Source organism: Misgurnus anguillicaudatus, unplaced genomic scaffold, assembly GCF_027580225.2.
Source record: "Misgurnus anguillicaudatus unplaced genomic scaffold, ASM2758022v2 HiC_scaffold_31, whole genome shotgun sequence".
NCBI lineage: Eukaryota > Metazoa > Chordata > Actinopteri > Cypriniformes > Cobitidae > Misgurnus > Misgurnus anguillicaudatus.
Genome location: NW_027395281.1, coordinates 5,406,331 through 5,420,095, shown reverse-complemented (window position 1 = coordinate 5,420,095; position 13,765 = coordinate 5,406,331). Strand labels below are relative to the sequence as shown.

Here is a 13,765-nt window from a genome sequence, read left to right as displayed (position 1 = left end):
ATCTCGGAGCAGCACTACGTCACTATATACTTCCGCTCAATGACCCCTCCCACATTAATTTAACATTAACATTTAGCCTGTGTGTGTGTGTGTTTTATTAAATTATATACATAATAAAGATTAATATTATTTATTGACTTGTTAAATTTCATTTTTAACTCTATATTATTTTTTATATTATTTTCATGATTGCCGGTGTCACCCGGAAGTAAACAGTGCTTACCGGAAGCGTACAGCAGAAAAATGGGTGTAACGTGGTAAGGAAATTATTTTTATTTTATATTGTTTTATAATAAACGTTTGTATTTATGGTTCTTTTTTGTGTTTTTAAAATTATTATAATAGTCATTGGTGTGTTTAATGCTGTAAGAAAAATCGGAATGAAACGTGTGAAAGTCACACATGTGAAAAAATTTATTTAGTACGTTTATCCTGTAATTTATGTACATTTAGATAATAGAAATAGGTCTAATTTAAATATCTAGATTTTTTTAAAATCTGGCAAATAAAAAAAGATTATAACAAGGTTACACTTTGGAGACCCTAATAGAAATGCAGATATTGAGTTTATTGTTAGTAAATAGTTTTGTAAATCAATCTCTCTCTCTCTTTCTCTCTCTCTCTCTCTCTCTCTCTCTCTCTCTCTCTCTCTCTCTCTCTCTCTATCTATCTATCTATCTATCTATCTATCTATCTATCTATCTATCTATCTATCTATATATATATATATATATATATATATATATATATATCTCAGTGTGTGTCAGGTGCCTGTGACTGAAGGGAAGAGCGTTCAACAAACAGTTGATATGCTACATAAAAAACTGGAGCAGCTTGGAGCTGTTAAACAGGGAAACTTCTGGGTGGACTGTGAGACGTACCACACAACAGGAAACACAACCGGTAACTACAACACCCATACAGCAGTGTGCTAATGAGTAAACTACACTGTACTTGACTGTGTTACCATGACAATACCGTTTCTCTGCTGCAGGTCAGCCATCGAAACTTCTGTACGTGATGCATAATTCAGAGACACCACTGAGCTGCATGGCTCTGTTTGAAGGTGGACCGTATCTCACCGCAGACACAAACTTTGATGTTTTGATGGTGAAACTAAAGAGTCACTTTCAGAACGCCAAAGCTCATAAGGTGGAGAGTCGAGGTGCCCGCTATCGCTACTGTGACTTTTTGGTGAAGGTTGGCACCATTACCATGAGCTCCAGTGCCAGAGGGATTTCAGTGGAGGTCATTATTTGACATTATTTGTCTTATCAGTTTAGTTGTTTTGTTACAATACAGTTTTTCCCAAGTGCTTATAAATATCACACAGTGTGAAAAGTTGCGCAAGACTTGCGCCAAATTCCATTTTTGCATGCATATGATAGGCCAGTCCTTCCTGTTCACTTAATATGGCGCATCTTTTCATGTCGTTTTTTTGTACTGGTTTCTACATTTTTTTCTGTTTTTAAATCATCATGGGTTTGGGGTGAGACACGAAATATGCGCCATATTAATTGAACGGGAAGGACTGGCGTATTATATGCATTTTCCACATCCATGACAAAATGTTCTGTTTGTCTGTGTGTTTGAAGGTGGAGTACTGTGCTTGTGTGATTCCTGGTGACTGCTCGAACCTCATAAAGGAGTTCATGCAAAGCTTTCTGGGCTCAAATGCCCCTGAGCTCCCCATAACTAAACCAGATGGTCAACTTTATACACCTGTGGACTGTATGGACACTATGATCCAGTACCTTGAGCTCTTCAGCAAGGTTCGCAAACAACAGGTGCTACCGGGCAGCGGTGTACGCTAAGGAAATTTAGATCTACAGACAGTCCTGTTTGGATTTTGTGAAAGAAGACTTTATAGTAAAACAAACTATGATTGTTTATCATAGGATTAATTCATGTTAAATGTTGTTTTTTGGTTTGTAAATAATATGTAAAGAATGTTGCCCTTGTTTGATTTTTTTACACACAATTTGTAAAATAAACAGTTTGCTTTTGTTCAAATGTAATAATTTTGTTTCAGTTCAGTTCATCAATCCATTGGAATTTGTAAAGCAATGTCACATTTGCATTAAACAAATGAAGAACAGATGAAGCAGCAGACGATTGGCTAGAAAAGACCGTTTATTTGAATATGCATGAGCAGGACACACTATGGCCGAATCCCAATTTGAACATCATCCATTCTACTGTATATAGTATGTGAGGATGAAATGACTGCATGCTAAATCATCATTTCTTTAGTACAGTAGGTCAAATGTACACAGATGGTAAATGATTTTCTGAGGCAGGCATCTGTGCTTTCCTTTCATTACAGAAGAGTTTCTATTGGCTCACTTTGAACTTTTTGATTGTAGATAAAGGCAATGAATGCAAGCTGACACATAACTTAAAATTAATTTTAAGGTAACCATGGAAACACTTACATGCAAACCAGTTTTAAATAAATGCTGTTTTATTTTACGTTAGTCTCAGGTGCAAACATTGCTATTTCAGAGTATGATTTGGGAATAAATAAACAAAGTACACAGTTTCAAACTGACTGCTGGTTATAGACGGTTTAATCAGACGCCTGTGGGTGTCGCGGTTACGAGCCTGAACCAAAATCAACTTCCGGTTTGTATTTATTTATTGGTCTGGTTAGTGGCTAAAGTGATCTCTTAACAAATACCTTTTCAAAAATAAAATGTTTTGGTTTGCTAAAGATGAGCGGAGATTACCAAATCTGTGAGGAGAGGTTTGGCAGCAAGGCTTAAATTCCAGGCCTGTAGCTCACATTTTATACATTAATTTTACACGTTAAATATGTAAATGTATGAACAAAGGTATTTTATTTGTCATTTATTTCCTTTGTTATCAGAAATAAACTACTCTGTTGTTATGGATTCTATGTGGAAGTCTACCGGAAGTTGCGTTTGGTCCACAAAAGCTGTTTGTTTATGTTTTGCTGCTGAATTTCTCTATAAGAAAACGCTTCAATGACACGTGAACATGTACATAAATCAAATGTAGTGCTAAATTTGCTATTTTTATATAATATTTTCCATTAATTATACACCTGAATGTTATATGAATCTGTTTATTAAAATGATTGTGTGAAATAAATCCAAGCGTGTCATTAAGTTAAGCTGCTCAGTTGACCCCGCCTCTGGAGCTTTAAAACCTGACTGACGTCAACTCAACCAATCATATACGGCTTTTGATGTGTTACTCGACCAATCAAAACAAGGTCGTCAAGCGCTAGGCCGTTGTCTAACCAATCAGACCGCAGTGGCGTCAGCGCTGGGCGAGTTCGGTTGAGCCGAAAATGGTGACAGCTTGCGCGTGCGGACGATGGCGGTAAATAACAGCAGTAAGTGAATGTGGAAAACACGCGATTAATTACAGTCACTATCGGCGTGAAAACAATTTTACCGGCTTTTTCGCGGAGTACTCGCGCCGTGGAGTTGTTTGAAAGCGAATACGCCGCTTTTCTGTTTGATTTTATTCTGTGTCTGCGGCTCGTGCTGGTTTTTGTTTAATGGATTTAAAGTAACGGATCTCTCGCGCCGGTATAAACGCACAAACACCGAGCGTCCGATCACCGGCAACGGATGCGCCCGGAGCCGCCGCTACCACGGGTTCCGCGTGTCTCCCGGTGCAGCGTCTTTTGTTCTGTGAGTAGCGCTAGCGGGTTAGCACACATACACACACACACACACACATATGCACATAAACATTAAAAGAACAGAGACAAACACACACTCATAGTCAAATACACACACTGCATTGTCTGACAAACACCGACACACATATATAGTTTCCCGTAATTACACTCACTGCATTGTGTTACACACACTCACACATACAAAGAACAGACAAACACACACACAGACACGCACTCATATCACATTATCATACATAATTATACATTTAAGCAACATACACAAATGCTGAGAAAAACATTTCGGATACACTGACCACTTCACTTAAAATAACTAGTTTAGTGAATGATCAACTATGGGTTGCTAGTTAGACCGATCTCTGTTTAGACCATCAATACCCATGATTTGTTGTGGTACTGTGATCCAGATTGTAAACAAGTATTGTGTAACACGCGTGTGTTTGTCATGTACAGTGTGTGTTCTCTGTGATGAAGCCCATCATCACACACTTCAGCGAGAGCAAACATCTGCTCTAATGCTGGACATCAACACTTCACACAGTAAGTCATGAACATCTCACAGACACTTTTCGGGGTTTTTATTCCTAAAAATTCAAATTAACTATAAAGCTTTTCAAACAATATTTATCACCATTGGCTTAAACTAGACACATGTTTACCAGAAGATGTTTGTGACGTGTCTTCATCTGTGTTGTCCTCAGGATGAGCACGGTCATGGCATGTGGTTCCTGACTCTGAGTGCTCATGCGTGTTGGGAGACATGGATCGCTGTAAGCATGTGGTGCGGCTTCGTTTGGGCCACGGCCACTCCATTCTCAACCCGCAGATGTGGCGCTGCGTGGACTGCGACACCACGGAGTCGGTATGGGCCTGTCTAAAGTGCTCTCACGTGGCTTGTGGACGTTACATGGAGGAACACTCTCTGAGTCATTACCAGCAAACGCAACACCCGCTTGCCATGGAGGTTCGCGAGATGGACGTGTTTTGTTTCGCGTGTGGAGATTACGTGTTGAATGATAACGTTGAGGGAGACCTGAAGCTCCTGCGAGGTGCTCTGTCTACCGTCCGAACCCCTGGTCAGCGTTCCCTACGTTCGTCGGCAGCCGACGGTGCTCTCAGAGTGTGCGAGGTCACACGGGATGGTGCGGGGCCCCGGCCGACTATGCAAGCGGCGCTCTTGCACAGGCGGAAAACTCTGCTTCGAGGCGCCCTGCATCGTTGGAGGGGCCGGCAGCAAGAAGAGCAGAAGATCCGTGAGGAGAAACTAGAGCAGGAGCGAGAGGAGAAGCGACGACAACGTAGGGAAGTTAAGAAGAGGCTAATGGGAGAACTAGCTAACGTTCCGCCGAGAAAGAGCGCGCGGCTTCTCACTCAGGCTCCTCGTCCTACGCTCGCGCTCGTCCCCCCGAAGTTCCGGGACCCTCCGGAAAGATTTCCCTCTGTGCTCAAACAGCCCCTGCTTCCACTGTCCAACAAATCACTCTCACGTAAACCACTCCGCAGCACAGGTAGACTTCGTCGACATCGCACCTCGCAGTCGGCACGTCGCAAAAAACTCGCACCTGGGGTCACGGGACTACGGAATCTCGGCAACACGTGTTACATGAACTCCATCCTTCAGGTGCTAAGTCACCTGCAGAAGTTCAGGGAGTGTTTCCTCACACTGGACCTTTGTGAGACAGAGGAACTGCTCGCTAAGACCAACCACTCCAGTGCCCTTACCACGCTGGGTCGCATGGGTAGGGCAGCCGCTGGCATGTCGCAGATCGTCCCGCCCAGTTTGAGCGCAGCTGAACTGGTGCAACCTAAAGAGCCACGTTCCTCGTCTCGGCAGAAGATGTCGCTGTGTCACGAGCTGCACACTCTCTTCAGGGTCATGTGGTCCGGTCGATGGTCGCTTGTCTCCCCTTTTGCCATGCTGCACTCTGTATGGAATCTTATCCCAGCGTTCCGTGGATACGACCAGCAGGATGCGCAGGAGTTCCTGTGTGAGCTTCTCGATAAAGTCCAGCAGGAACTGGAATCAGACGCACCCCGTAAACATTTCTTGATCCCCATCACGCAGCGAAAGCTCTCCAAACAGGTCCTTAAAGTGCTTAACACTATATTCCACGGACAGCTACTCAGCCAGGTGATGTACGACTTTGAGGAGTCTCTTTTAATTAAAGTTTTGAACACTTAGCTGACTGTGCTGTGCTTCCCTTCAGGTTACTTGTTTGTCCTGCAAGCGCAAGTCAAACACAGTGGAGCCATTTTGGGATTTGTCACTCGAGTTTCCAGAGCGGTATCACCGGATGGAGAAGCCCAGCACCGCCGCTTGTCAGCAGAGCTGCTCTCTGTCCGAGATGCTCGCCAAGTTCACAGAGACTGAAGCCTTAGAGGGGTGCATCTACGCCTGCAACTTTTGCAACCGTCAGTACAATGCAACATGCGTATTTACAGTTCTTTTGATTGCTATGGAATATATTTAAAACTACTTTGTCTTTTCAGGAAAGCGACGTAAATCGTCCCATAAGCCTCTGTCCTTGTCCGAGGCCTGTAAGCAGTTACTCGTCTGTCGTTTACCTCAAGTGCTGCGTCTACACCTCAAACGCTTCCGGTCAGTGCAGCACCAATTTTTAACATCACACACGTATCACTCTCACGTAGCATTCTTGCTAACGGTTCTGTGCACGTTCACAGGTGGTCTGGTCGGAACCACAGGGAGAAGATCGGCGTCCACGTGGCTTTTGATCAGGTCCTAAATATAGAACCGTACTGCTGCTCGGATGCTGCGTCGTTGCCACAGAGAGAGGCCTACACCTATGATCTGTCTGCTGTAGTGATGCATCATGGGAAAGGCTTTGGCTCAGGGCACTACACAGCCTACTGTTATAACACTGAAGGAGGTACGTAACAGGATTACACCTCTGATTGTGGTTATGTGTGGTTTTTGTGCTAACCGTGTTTGTGTTGCAGGTTTCTGGGTTCACTGTAATGATTCAGAGATGAACGTGTGCAGTGTAGAGGAGGTGTGCAGCACTCAGGCCTACATCCTGTTCTACACACAGCGCTCCTCCTAAACCTTTCTGCCTCCATCTCTCTCTCTCTCTCTCTCTTTCTACCTGTCTCTCTCTTTCTCTCTCATTGGAGGTCTGTTCCTGACATCAGCAGTGAGACTCAGAGACGTTCGTTTGTCTCTGCTGGCACAGTCACACTTAACCCAGGGCATTCAGGACCAAACTTTGCTCACCTGCAGGGTCCGGCACACAAATACAAACCAATAAACTCAAGTACTGAAACTCTTCTGCTGTCGAGAGGGAACGAATGGTCACTCCTCCAGCAATATGATCATCATCATCAGACACAAACACTGAATCAGGAATTCTTCATCTTTGATACCGTGACTGTTTTCTAATCTTTCTACTTGGAATGATATTCAGGACAACGGAGAAAGCCTCTCTTCATTTTCATCAGTGCTAAATGACTGAACAATCTTATGACGCTGAATGTCTTTTAGTCGTGCGTGTGGACAGGTGTGACCGCTGACCCTCAGCCTTTGTCCTGTATCGTGAGAGCACCTGTTATTGACTTTATTGATCTTGTGGGATCTTCCTGATGATAGTGAATAAAGAACAAAAAACCCTATTTGAATTTGTGATCTGTTGTCTCCTTGTCATCTGTGACTTGCTGTCTGTCTATCTTATGCAAACCAATGCTAACAGTCAGATGCGGTTTCAGCAGCAACATCTTTTCTGGACTAAACACAACTTCCCGTAGACTTTCACATAGAATCAATGACAAGTAGTCGGCATCGATAGCCCTGTGGTTAATGTTTGACATGTAGCACCAGTGTGCTCATGGCGACCCGAGTTCAATTCCTGTCTCTGAGGTACTTTGCTGATCCCACTTCCTTATCTCCACCCAAAACTTTCCTGTCAACTCTCCATTATGGTTTGATAAATGTATTAACTTAAAAAATAAAATGAATAAATGACAAGTAAATTACCTTTGTTCATATATCGTATCTAACATGTATTTACTATTACGCTGAGCTAACGTTACTGTAAAATTAATGTATACAATGTTAGCTACAGATCCTTGAATTCTTGCCTGGCCGCCAAACTTCTCCGCACAGTTGTGATCTATGCTCGTCGTCTCCTCTAGTCTTTAGCAAACCAAAACATCAAGGTATTTGTTTCAGAGGTCAGTAGACACTAGCCAGACCGATAAATAAATACAGAACGGAAGTTCATTTAGGTTCAGGCGCGTAAACGCGATATTGCATGTGCGTCCAATGACACCGTTTATACATCTACAAGTTTACACTTCAATTGGATTTGGATTTTAATAAAAAATGTTTGCCTAGTTTATACTGACCAAGGAATACTCGACAAAGAGACTTACTGAAATGTAAGATTTTTTAAACTTTTAACGTTTTTCTGTCTTTTACAAATTATATATCCACACTAATGTGCAAAATAATGGCCTAAATATTGCATCAGTTTACACTTAAGTAGAAAAGATCTGAACAACACGTTTAAAATTTACCTTCAATATTTACATTTTTAATTCTTAAACTTCAGGGTTAGTGTTAGTGTTCAGATACACTCCTCAATAAAATCTCATTCACAGATTAAATACTCAAATTAAACAAACTTCAGTTTCTTTCTGTCGAATCACACTATCTTAAAACTAAGTTAAGACATTGTTTCTATCATAAATTACATTAAGACAATCAAATTAAAATTGTGAAAATCTCGCGCCATTTTAGTTCGTTTACCTCAGAAAATGCGTGGATGAGCTACTCGCAGTCAACCTGAGGAAAAAACCCACACGTGCCACACTGTGTATAAATATTAAGGTTTTTTCCTCATCGTTCAACATTAGTATGGATGTTTCTCATTCTGTCCACGATCTTTTCCTGCAGGCTCGGTTTGTCTGATCAATCTCATTTGCATAATGTTAATTAAACATCAAACAGATGACGCGCAGCGCACGACTCCGACCGGCAGGCGGTGCGCGCGCGTCCTACAGATCATCATAAGCAAAATCTCATTTATTTATCATCGATAAATCATATCACATCTGATGCCAGGTAAGGAACTATGAATCTTTTTAAATGGAATGTTGAGGCTGACAAAATAGTCGTCTCATTTTGAGTCTGAGTGGATCCATGTGTAGGATTAACCAGTCTGATCTGGATTAAAACCTGAATCTGGATTACATCAACAGATTGTCACACTTACACACCATCAAAATTATACGTACAAGTAAATACAAACATTATAATAATACCTAAAATAGTAAAACACATCTCATATATTTGCAAATGTGTTTATTAAGAATGTTGTGGTTTATTTTATTAAACGGGTAGAAAGATGAGAAATATGATCATGCTTGTGTAATGAGTGCTTTACATTATAACTGTGTTTACAAAAATGTTCTGACGACAAATGTGGTTATATTGATTGCAAACATGACATGTCTGTAAATATCACTGAGGCCAACACGAAATGAAACTTGATCCTGTTTACTTTCTACACATTCCTGGTCTTCTTTATATGCATGATTCACTGAATCACATTATTCCAAGTCTTTGAAATCTTTCATTGGAATATAAATGACTTTCCTTTTTGATACTCTTAATTTGTACCGTTCACATTATTCTCTGTGCCTACTGTTTCACTTTGGATTACAGTATGAATCCAGCACACAACGTAATAGATTTTCATCCTCTGAAATTAGAAATGTAACAGACATTGAATTTCACACAATGAGACTAAACACAATCAAGGCAGCACATCTTCTTAGATGGTTTATGTGTCAGCGTTCCTTCAGTTGTGATGTCTGGATCTGAGATGAGATTGTGTGTCAGTATGGAGTCATGCATCAGCATTCTCTCCAAATCATTTCTGGTTTCTGCTCCAAGAACCAGTTAAACATTCATTAATTTATGCAATTAAAGAGCTAAATGTTCTTAGAAAAGAAAGAGACCCTCAATCATGAAGAGTAACGAAGCCTAGGCCTGTGATTCTAACAGCGCCATCTTCAGGTTGCAATGATTCAATCTTTGAATCATTTGAATGTACTCTTCAATCTCTCGCTCACTTCCATGGTGACGACAGGGACGTCTGTAGTTCTATGCATGTGTTTTTATTGTTCTCTCAACTGGGCAGGAGAAGAATCTCCAACCAATCCCAGTGTTTCCACAGAGTGACCAGGAAGAGGGCCAAGGCGAGGGTGGCTCCGACACGGGCGCGGGTCTTCATGAGCGGGGTAATGAAATTGGCCATGGTGGAGACGAACACCAGTAGCACGGCCATCAGGGCCAGAATGACGTTGATTAGTTTTCCCAGTAGAGCTCGGGCATTTGCGTTCTCCACACCCTCCAGCTGAACCACTTGCTGCTGCTGCTGCTGCAACTCCAGTTTGGTAATGCGGGTAAGACAGGACTCTACTGCCTCCTACAGAAACGCACATACATGTTATTATTACAGCTAGTTAGAAATGATACGATCAACCTAAAACATAATACAATAGTCCAATTTGAATTAGTCGCACCTGTATGTCTCGTGCTCTCTCGTATGACTGGTAAGCAACCTTCTCCTCCATGCTGGCAAGTTCCTGCTTCAGGTTGCTCAACTCGTTTTGATGAAGTTCCGTCAGGTCATTAAGTTGCTCCTCCAGACGCTCGTACCTGTGTGTGTGTGTGTGTGTGTGTGTGACAGAAGACAGACACGTGAACATCCGACAGTAAACGATGCTCAATCGTCTGCAGGCGCTGTTGTTTTACCTGTATCTCTCCTCCTGTAAGCACTGGGTCATGTAGGTGTAGTCACTTTGCAGTTGTGCCTTCATGTCCTCAATTGCGTCCTCCATGTGGACCTGGCTGGCTTTGATCTCGTGCAGACCTTCCAGCAGAGCATCCCAGGAAGAAGACGAGTGATGGTGGTGATGGTGGTGATGATGTCCATCCAGTCGCGGACTGCCCATGGTCGCCCCCATCCCTGACATGGCCCCGCCCGCTCCCCCCGAATTGCTGCCACCTGCTGACCCAGAAGTAGCACTGGAGCATTCGTCATCGCTGCCGTATTTGGGGCTGGAGACGAGCGTGGCGCTGCCGCTCAGAGCTCTGGGCGTTTCTTCTGTGTGTCCGTCCTCCAGATGGTCCTTCAGGTGGGCTATGTTGTCGGCACTGCCGAACTTATTGCGGATGAGGCTTGCAAATTCTCGTGGTTTTGAGACGACAGCGGTGTGTGTAAGAGCAGAGACACCGCCCTTTACCCCTTCCACCACACCCCCTCCGAAACCACTGATTCCCGCCCGTACGTTTGCACCAACATCCTTTAGGCCCTGTTGCATGTCCCGCAAGACGTCTTTGGGCTGGCGTGCTGGACCGTTCTACAGATAGAAGCAATGGATAATAAATTACTCTAGGCCAGGGGTAGCCAACGTCGGTCCTGGAGTGTCGATGTAATGCACAATTTAGCTCCAGCTCTAATCAAGCACACCTGAACAAGCTAATCTAGGTCTAAAGAGTCACCTGAAATTACAGGTAGGCAAGGTTTTCTCAGGGTTGGAGCTAAAATCTGCAGGACATCAGCCTTCCAGGACCGACATCCTGCTCTAGGCAGAAGCACCTAAACAAATGAAACAATGCAGCATTGCATGCAACAGAACTCACGTGCATGTGATATTACCTGTTCGATTTCTTTGAGTTTCTTGTGGTAGTGCTCAAGTTTCTTGTGCAGGTGTGCGATAGTCTGCGCAGACTTCTGGTTCTTCTTCTCAAACACTTGTTTGATGCGTGACGCCTGCTGTTTGTCGGCATTGTGGGCCAGTTTGAGATACTCAGCTACATTATCATCACGTGCCTCCTGTTCCACACGGATCTGCTCCGTGATCTTCAGGATCTTCTGCTGCAGATGTTCCAGTGCCACTCGGGTTCTCTGGACCTCGCCGGCCCCACAGTCCGACCCTGCCTCCACGCTGATGTTACCGTCTGAACCTCCATGACTCGTGGAGGGCGGCAGGCTCAGCGTGGACACTTCACTCTTATCCAGCTGCACACACACAACCAAACCGTGAACAGGCAATTTCACACATATGCAGTACACACAGAAACATGCGGTGACATACATACGTTAACATCTGACACCAAAACTAACACCTCTGTACATTCAGCAGCAGTCTGAGTGCACGTCGTCATGGCTGTTTACATGCTAAACTGAAACGATCACACGCTCTGGGAGAGAGAGAGAAGGCGTGACCCATTTTTGTTCTGAAAATATCTCTGCTCCATACACAACATAACACTAGATCAAGAGTCACAACCTATGCTGATATGGATTTATCTGTCTTTCAACAAATCAATGACACTTAAATCTAAGAGTCTCGTTAACACACGTCAGGAGCGCATGCTTAAATACACACTATTTAAAAATCAATAGGAATTATACGTTTGTAATGAATCATTCATAATTGCAGCGCTGCGACTCACTCTCATAAAACACACACAGACTAAATTAATGAACAGAAAGTTCTGCAATAACATTTGTAGACGTACATGTTCAGGTGAAATGCATATTTCATGTGCATGAAATGATGCGTCAAACACAGTAACCCTTCATGAACCCTGCTGTGTGTAACATCTCGGGGCTCCATGAGAGGTTACTGCAGTTCATGCATCTTTTAATGCATGTGACACTGCATGCCTCAGTCATGATACCTGCAAACAACATGTATGCGTGTGCGTGTGTAACGCAACGAAACCTTTTAGAATTAGACCTTTGTGAGAGGTTACTGCAATCCTCGCATCTTTTAATGCATGTGACACTGCGTGCCTCAGTCATGTCACCTGGCAGCAGCAGGTGCATGTGTGTGATCTACAGGCCTCTGATGTACATTTAAAAAAGAAGGATGGAATTGAGCGGTGACAGACACGAAAGCCTACGGTGTAGTGTCTGATGACAACGGGTGACATGAGTAAATCTGCAGACATGAAGAAGCGCAGAAGAGAGACGGATGGATGAATGAATGGATGGATGGATGCTACAACACAGGGACAGATGAATTAGGAGTAATTACCATGTTCTTCAGTGCAGGCTGTGCTGTCTCACTGCAGAGACGTGTATGAGGGCCATATCCCTCTAGCTGTCTGTCTTTCTGTCTCTCAGATGAATCTTTCATGGTTCACAATAGCGTCTGTGCTGTTTTTTCTCTCATCTTCGTCTCCTCTGGACCTCTTCTCCGGCCGTGTGTTTGTCTGCGTTTTGACGCGGCTGCAGCTCGGATGAGAGGAGGGGGAGGGGATCTCAGCGGAGCATGCGTCTCACACACACTGCAGCTTCCACATAGACACTCATTCAAAAGTGCATTCTCTACAACGTTTGTCTGTGTGTTTACACAGAAAAAACAACATTTTATAGTATTGTTGTGTGTATTTATGTTGTCATGGTGTGCATTTGTGTCTGTTTAGTGATGTGTGTATGGGGGCAGGACATTTCCCAAACAGACAGCCAGCAGGGGCTGATGGGAAATGCTGACATCAGTTTCATAGCAACAACTGGGTCACTATGTTAAACAACAGCATCTATTACACACACATTAAATCTCTGCAGCAGCCACAACTAAGGTTGCAAAGGGGCGGAAAGTTTCCAGTAAATTTCCAAGAACTATCCATGGGATCTTAATCTAGGCATTTTTGGAAATATTCCAAATTGGAAAATTCATGGGAATTATTTGGAAATGTTTATAAACTATATCACATACAAACATAAATAAACATTTTCTTTGGTCATAAGCAGGTAATACACATTTTGAAGAAACTTGATATTTACGCTCTTCAAGCCTGGATTTATTTGAAGTGAAATTGCATTCAATCTTTTTGTTTTAATCAAAATTATTATTATTTCCCTGTTATAGGCAAATCTGCAATTCTTTTCAAATTCCCATATATTCTTGTTAATTCCCATATTTTCTTGTTAATTCCCATATATTCTTGTTAATTTCCATATATTCGCGTTAATTCCCATTTTTTTCTTGTTAATTCCAATATATTCTTGTTAATTCCCATTTTTTATTGTTAATTCCCATATTTTCTTGTTAATT

The 13,765-nt window shown here is 42.7% G+C and overlaps 3 protein-coding genes across 6 annotated transcripts; 2 read left to right on the top strand and 1 right to left on the bottom strand.

The window, feature by feature from the left end:
* Positions 1-133: 133 nt before the first annotated feature.
* LOC129453254 (mediator of RNA polymerase II transcription subunit 20) lies at positions 134-2,112 on the top strand. 2 transcript variants are annotated; one of them, XM_055217396.2, is made up of 4 exons: positions 134-257; positions 758-903; positions 995-1,248; positions 1,596-2,112. In XM_055217396.2, the coding sequence occupies exons 1-4, from the start codon at positions 244-246 to the stop codon at positions 1,812-1,814; spliced, it is 633 nt and encodes a 210-aa protein (XP_055073371.1). In that variant the 5' UTR covers positions 134-243; the 3' UTR covers positions 1,815-2,112. The 2 variants fall into 2 exon arrangements, with proteins under 2 accessions (XP_055073371.1, XP_073721567.1); XM_073865466.1 differs by lacking the exon at positions 134-257 and adding an exon at positions 319-421.
* A 1,269-nt stretch (positions 2,113-3,381) lies between these two features.
* On the top strand, positions 3,382-7,300 carry LOC141363023 (ubiquitin carboxyl-terminal hydrolase 49-like). Of its 2 annotated transcripts, XM_073865464.1 has the most exons (8): positions 3,382-3,665; positions 4,127-4,213; positions 4,375-5,804; positions 5,881-6,085; positions 6,164-6,272; positions 6,356-6,561; positions 6,632-6,684; positions 6,824-7,300. In XM_073865464.1, exons 3-8 carry the CDS (start codon positions 4,434-4,436, stop codon positions 6,827-6,829), a joined length of 1,950 nt encoding a protein of 649 aa, XP_073721565.1. In that variant the 5' UTR covers positions 3,382-3,665; positions 4,127-4,213; positions 4,375-4,433; the 3' UTR covers positions 6,830-7,300. The 2 variants fall into 2 exon arrangements, with proteins under 2 accessions (XP_073721565.1, XP_073721564.1); XM_073865463.1 differs by having other exon boundaries at positions 6,632-7,300.
* Positions 7,301-8,973: 1,673 nt separating this feature from the next.
* LOC129453251 (transmembrane and coiled-coil domains protein 2) lies at positions 8,974-13,450 on the bottom strand. 2 transcript variants are annotated; one of them, XM_055217393.2, is made up of 5 exons: positions 12,743-13,450; positions 11,356-11,718; positions 10,449-11,056; positions 10,217-10,352; positions 8,974-10,119 (listed from the first exon to the last, which is right to left on the bottom strand). In XM_055217393.2, the coding sequence occupies exons 1-5, from the start codon at positions 12,842-12,844 to the stop codon at positions 9,820-9,822; spliced, it is 1,509 nt and encodes a 502-aa protein (XP_055073368.1). In that variant the 5' UTR covers positions 12,845-13,450; the 3' UTR covers positions 8,974-9,819. The 2 variants fall into 2 exon arrangements, with proteins under 2 accessions (XP_055073368.1, XP_055073369.1); XM_055217394.2 differs by lacking the exon at positions 12,743-13,450 and adding an exon at positions 11,799-11,932.
* Between the last annotated feature and the right edge of the window lie 315 nt (positions 13,451-13,765).

Coding starts and splice junctions, on each gene's coding strand:
- LOC129453254 (XM_073865466.1), top strand. CDS start 381: ATGAAACGTGTGAAAGTCACACATGTGAAAAAATTTATTTA. Junction 422..757: donor CATGTGAAAAAATTTATTTA/GTACGTTTATCC, acceptor TATATATCTCAG/TGTGTGTCAGGTGCCTGTGA. Junction 1,249..1,595: donor CCAGAGGGATTTCAGTGGAG/GTCATTATTTGA, acceptor GTGTGTTTGAAG/GTGGAGTACTGTGCTTGTGT.
- LOC141363023 (XM_073865463.1), top strand. CDS start 4,434: ATGGATCGCTGTAAGCATGTGGTGCGGCTTCGTTTGGGCCACGGCCAC. Junction 6,086..6,163: donor CGCCTGCAACTTTTGCAACC/GTCAGTACAATG, acceptor TTGTCTTTTCAG/GAAAGCGACGTAAATCGTCC. Junction 6,562..6,631: donor CTGTTATAACACTGAAGGAG/GTACGTAACAGG, acceptor TTTGTGTTGCAG/GTTTCTGGGTTCACTGTAAT.
- LOC129453251 (XM_055217393.2), bottom strand. CDS start 12,844: ATGAAAGATTCATCTGAGAGACAGAAAGACAGACAGCTAGAGGGATAT. Junction 11,057..11,355: donor AACTCAAAGAAATCGAACAG/GTAATATCACAT, acceptor TTCTATCTGTAG/AACGGTCCAGCACGCCAGCC. Junction 10,120..10,216: donor AGAGAGCACGAGACATACAG/GTGCGACTAATT, acceptor GCGTTTCTGTAG/GAGGCAGTAGAGTCCTGTCT.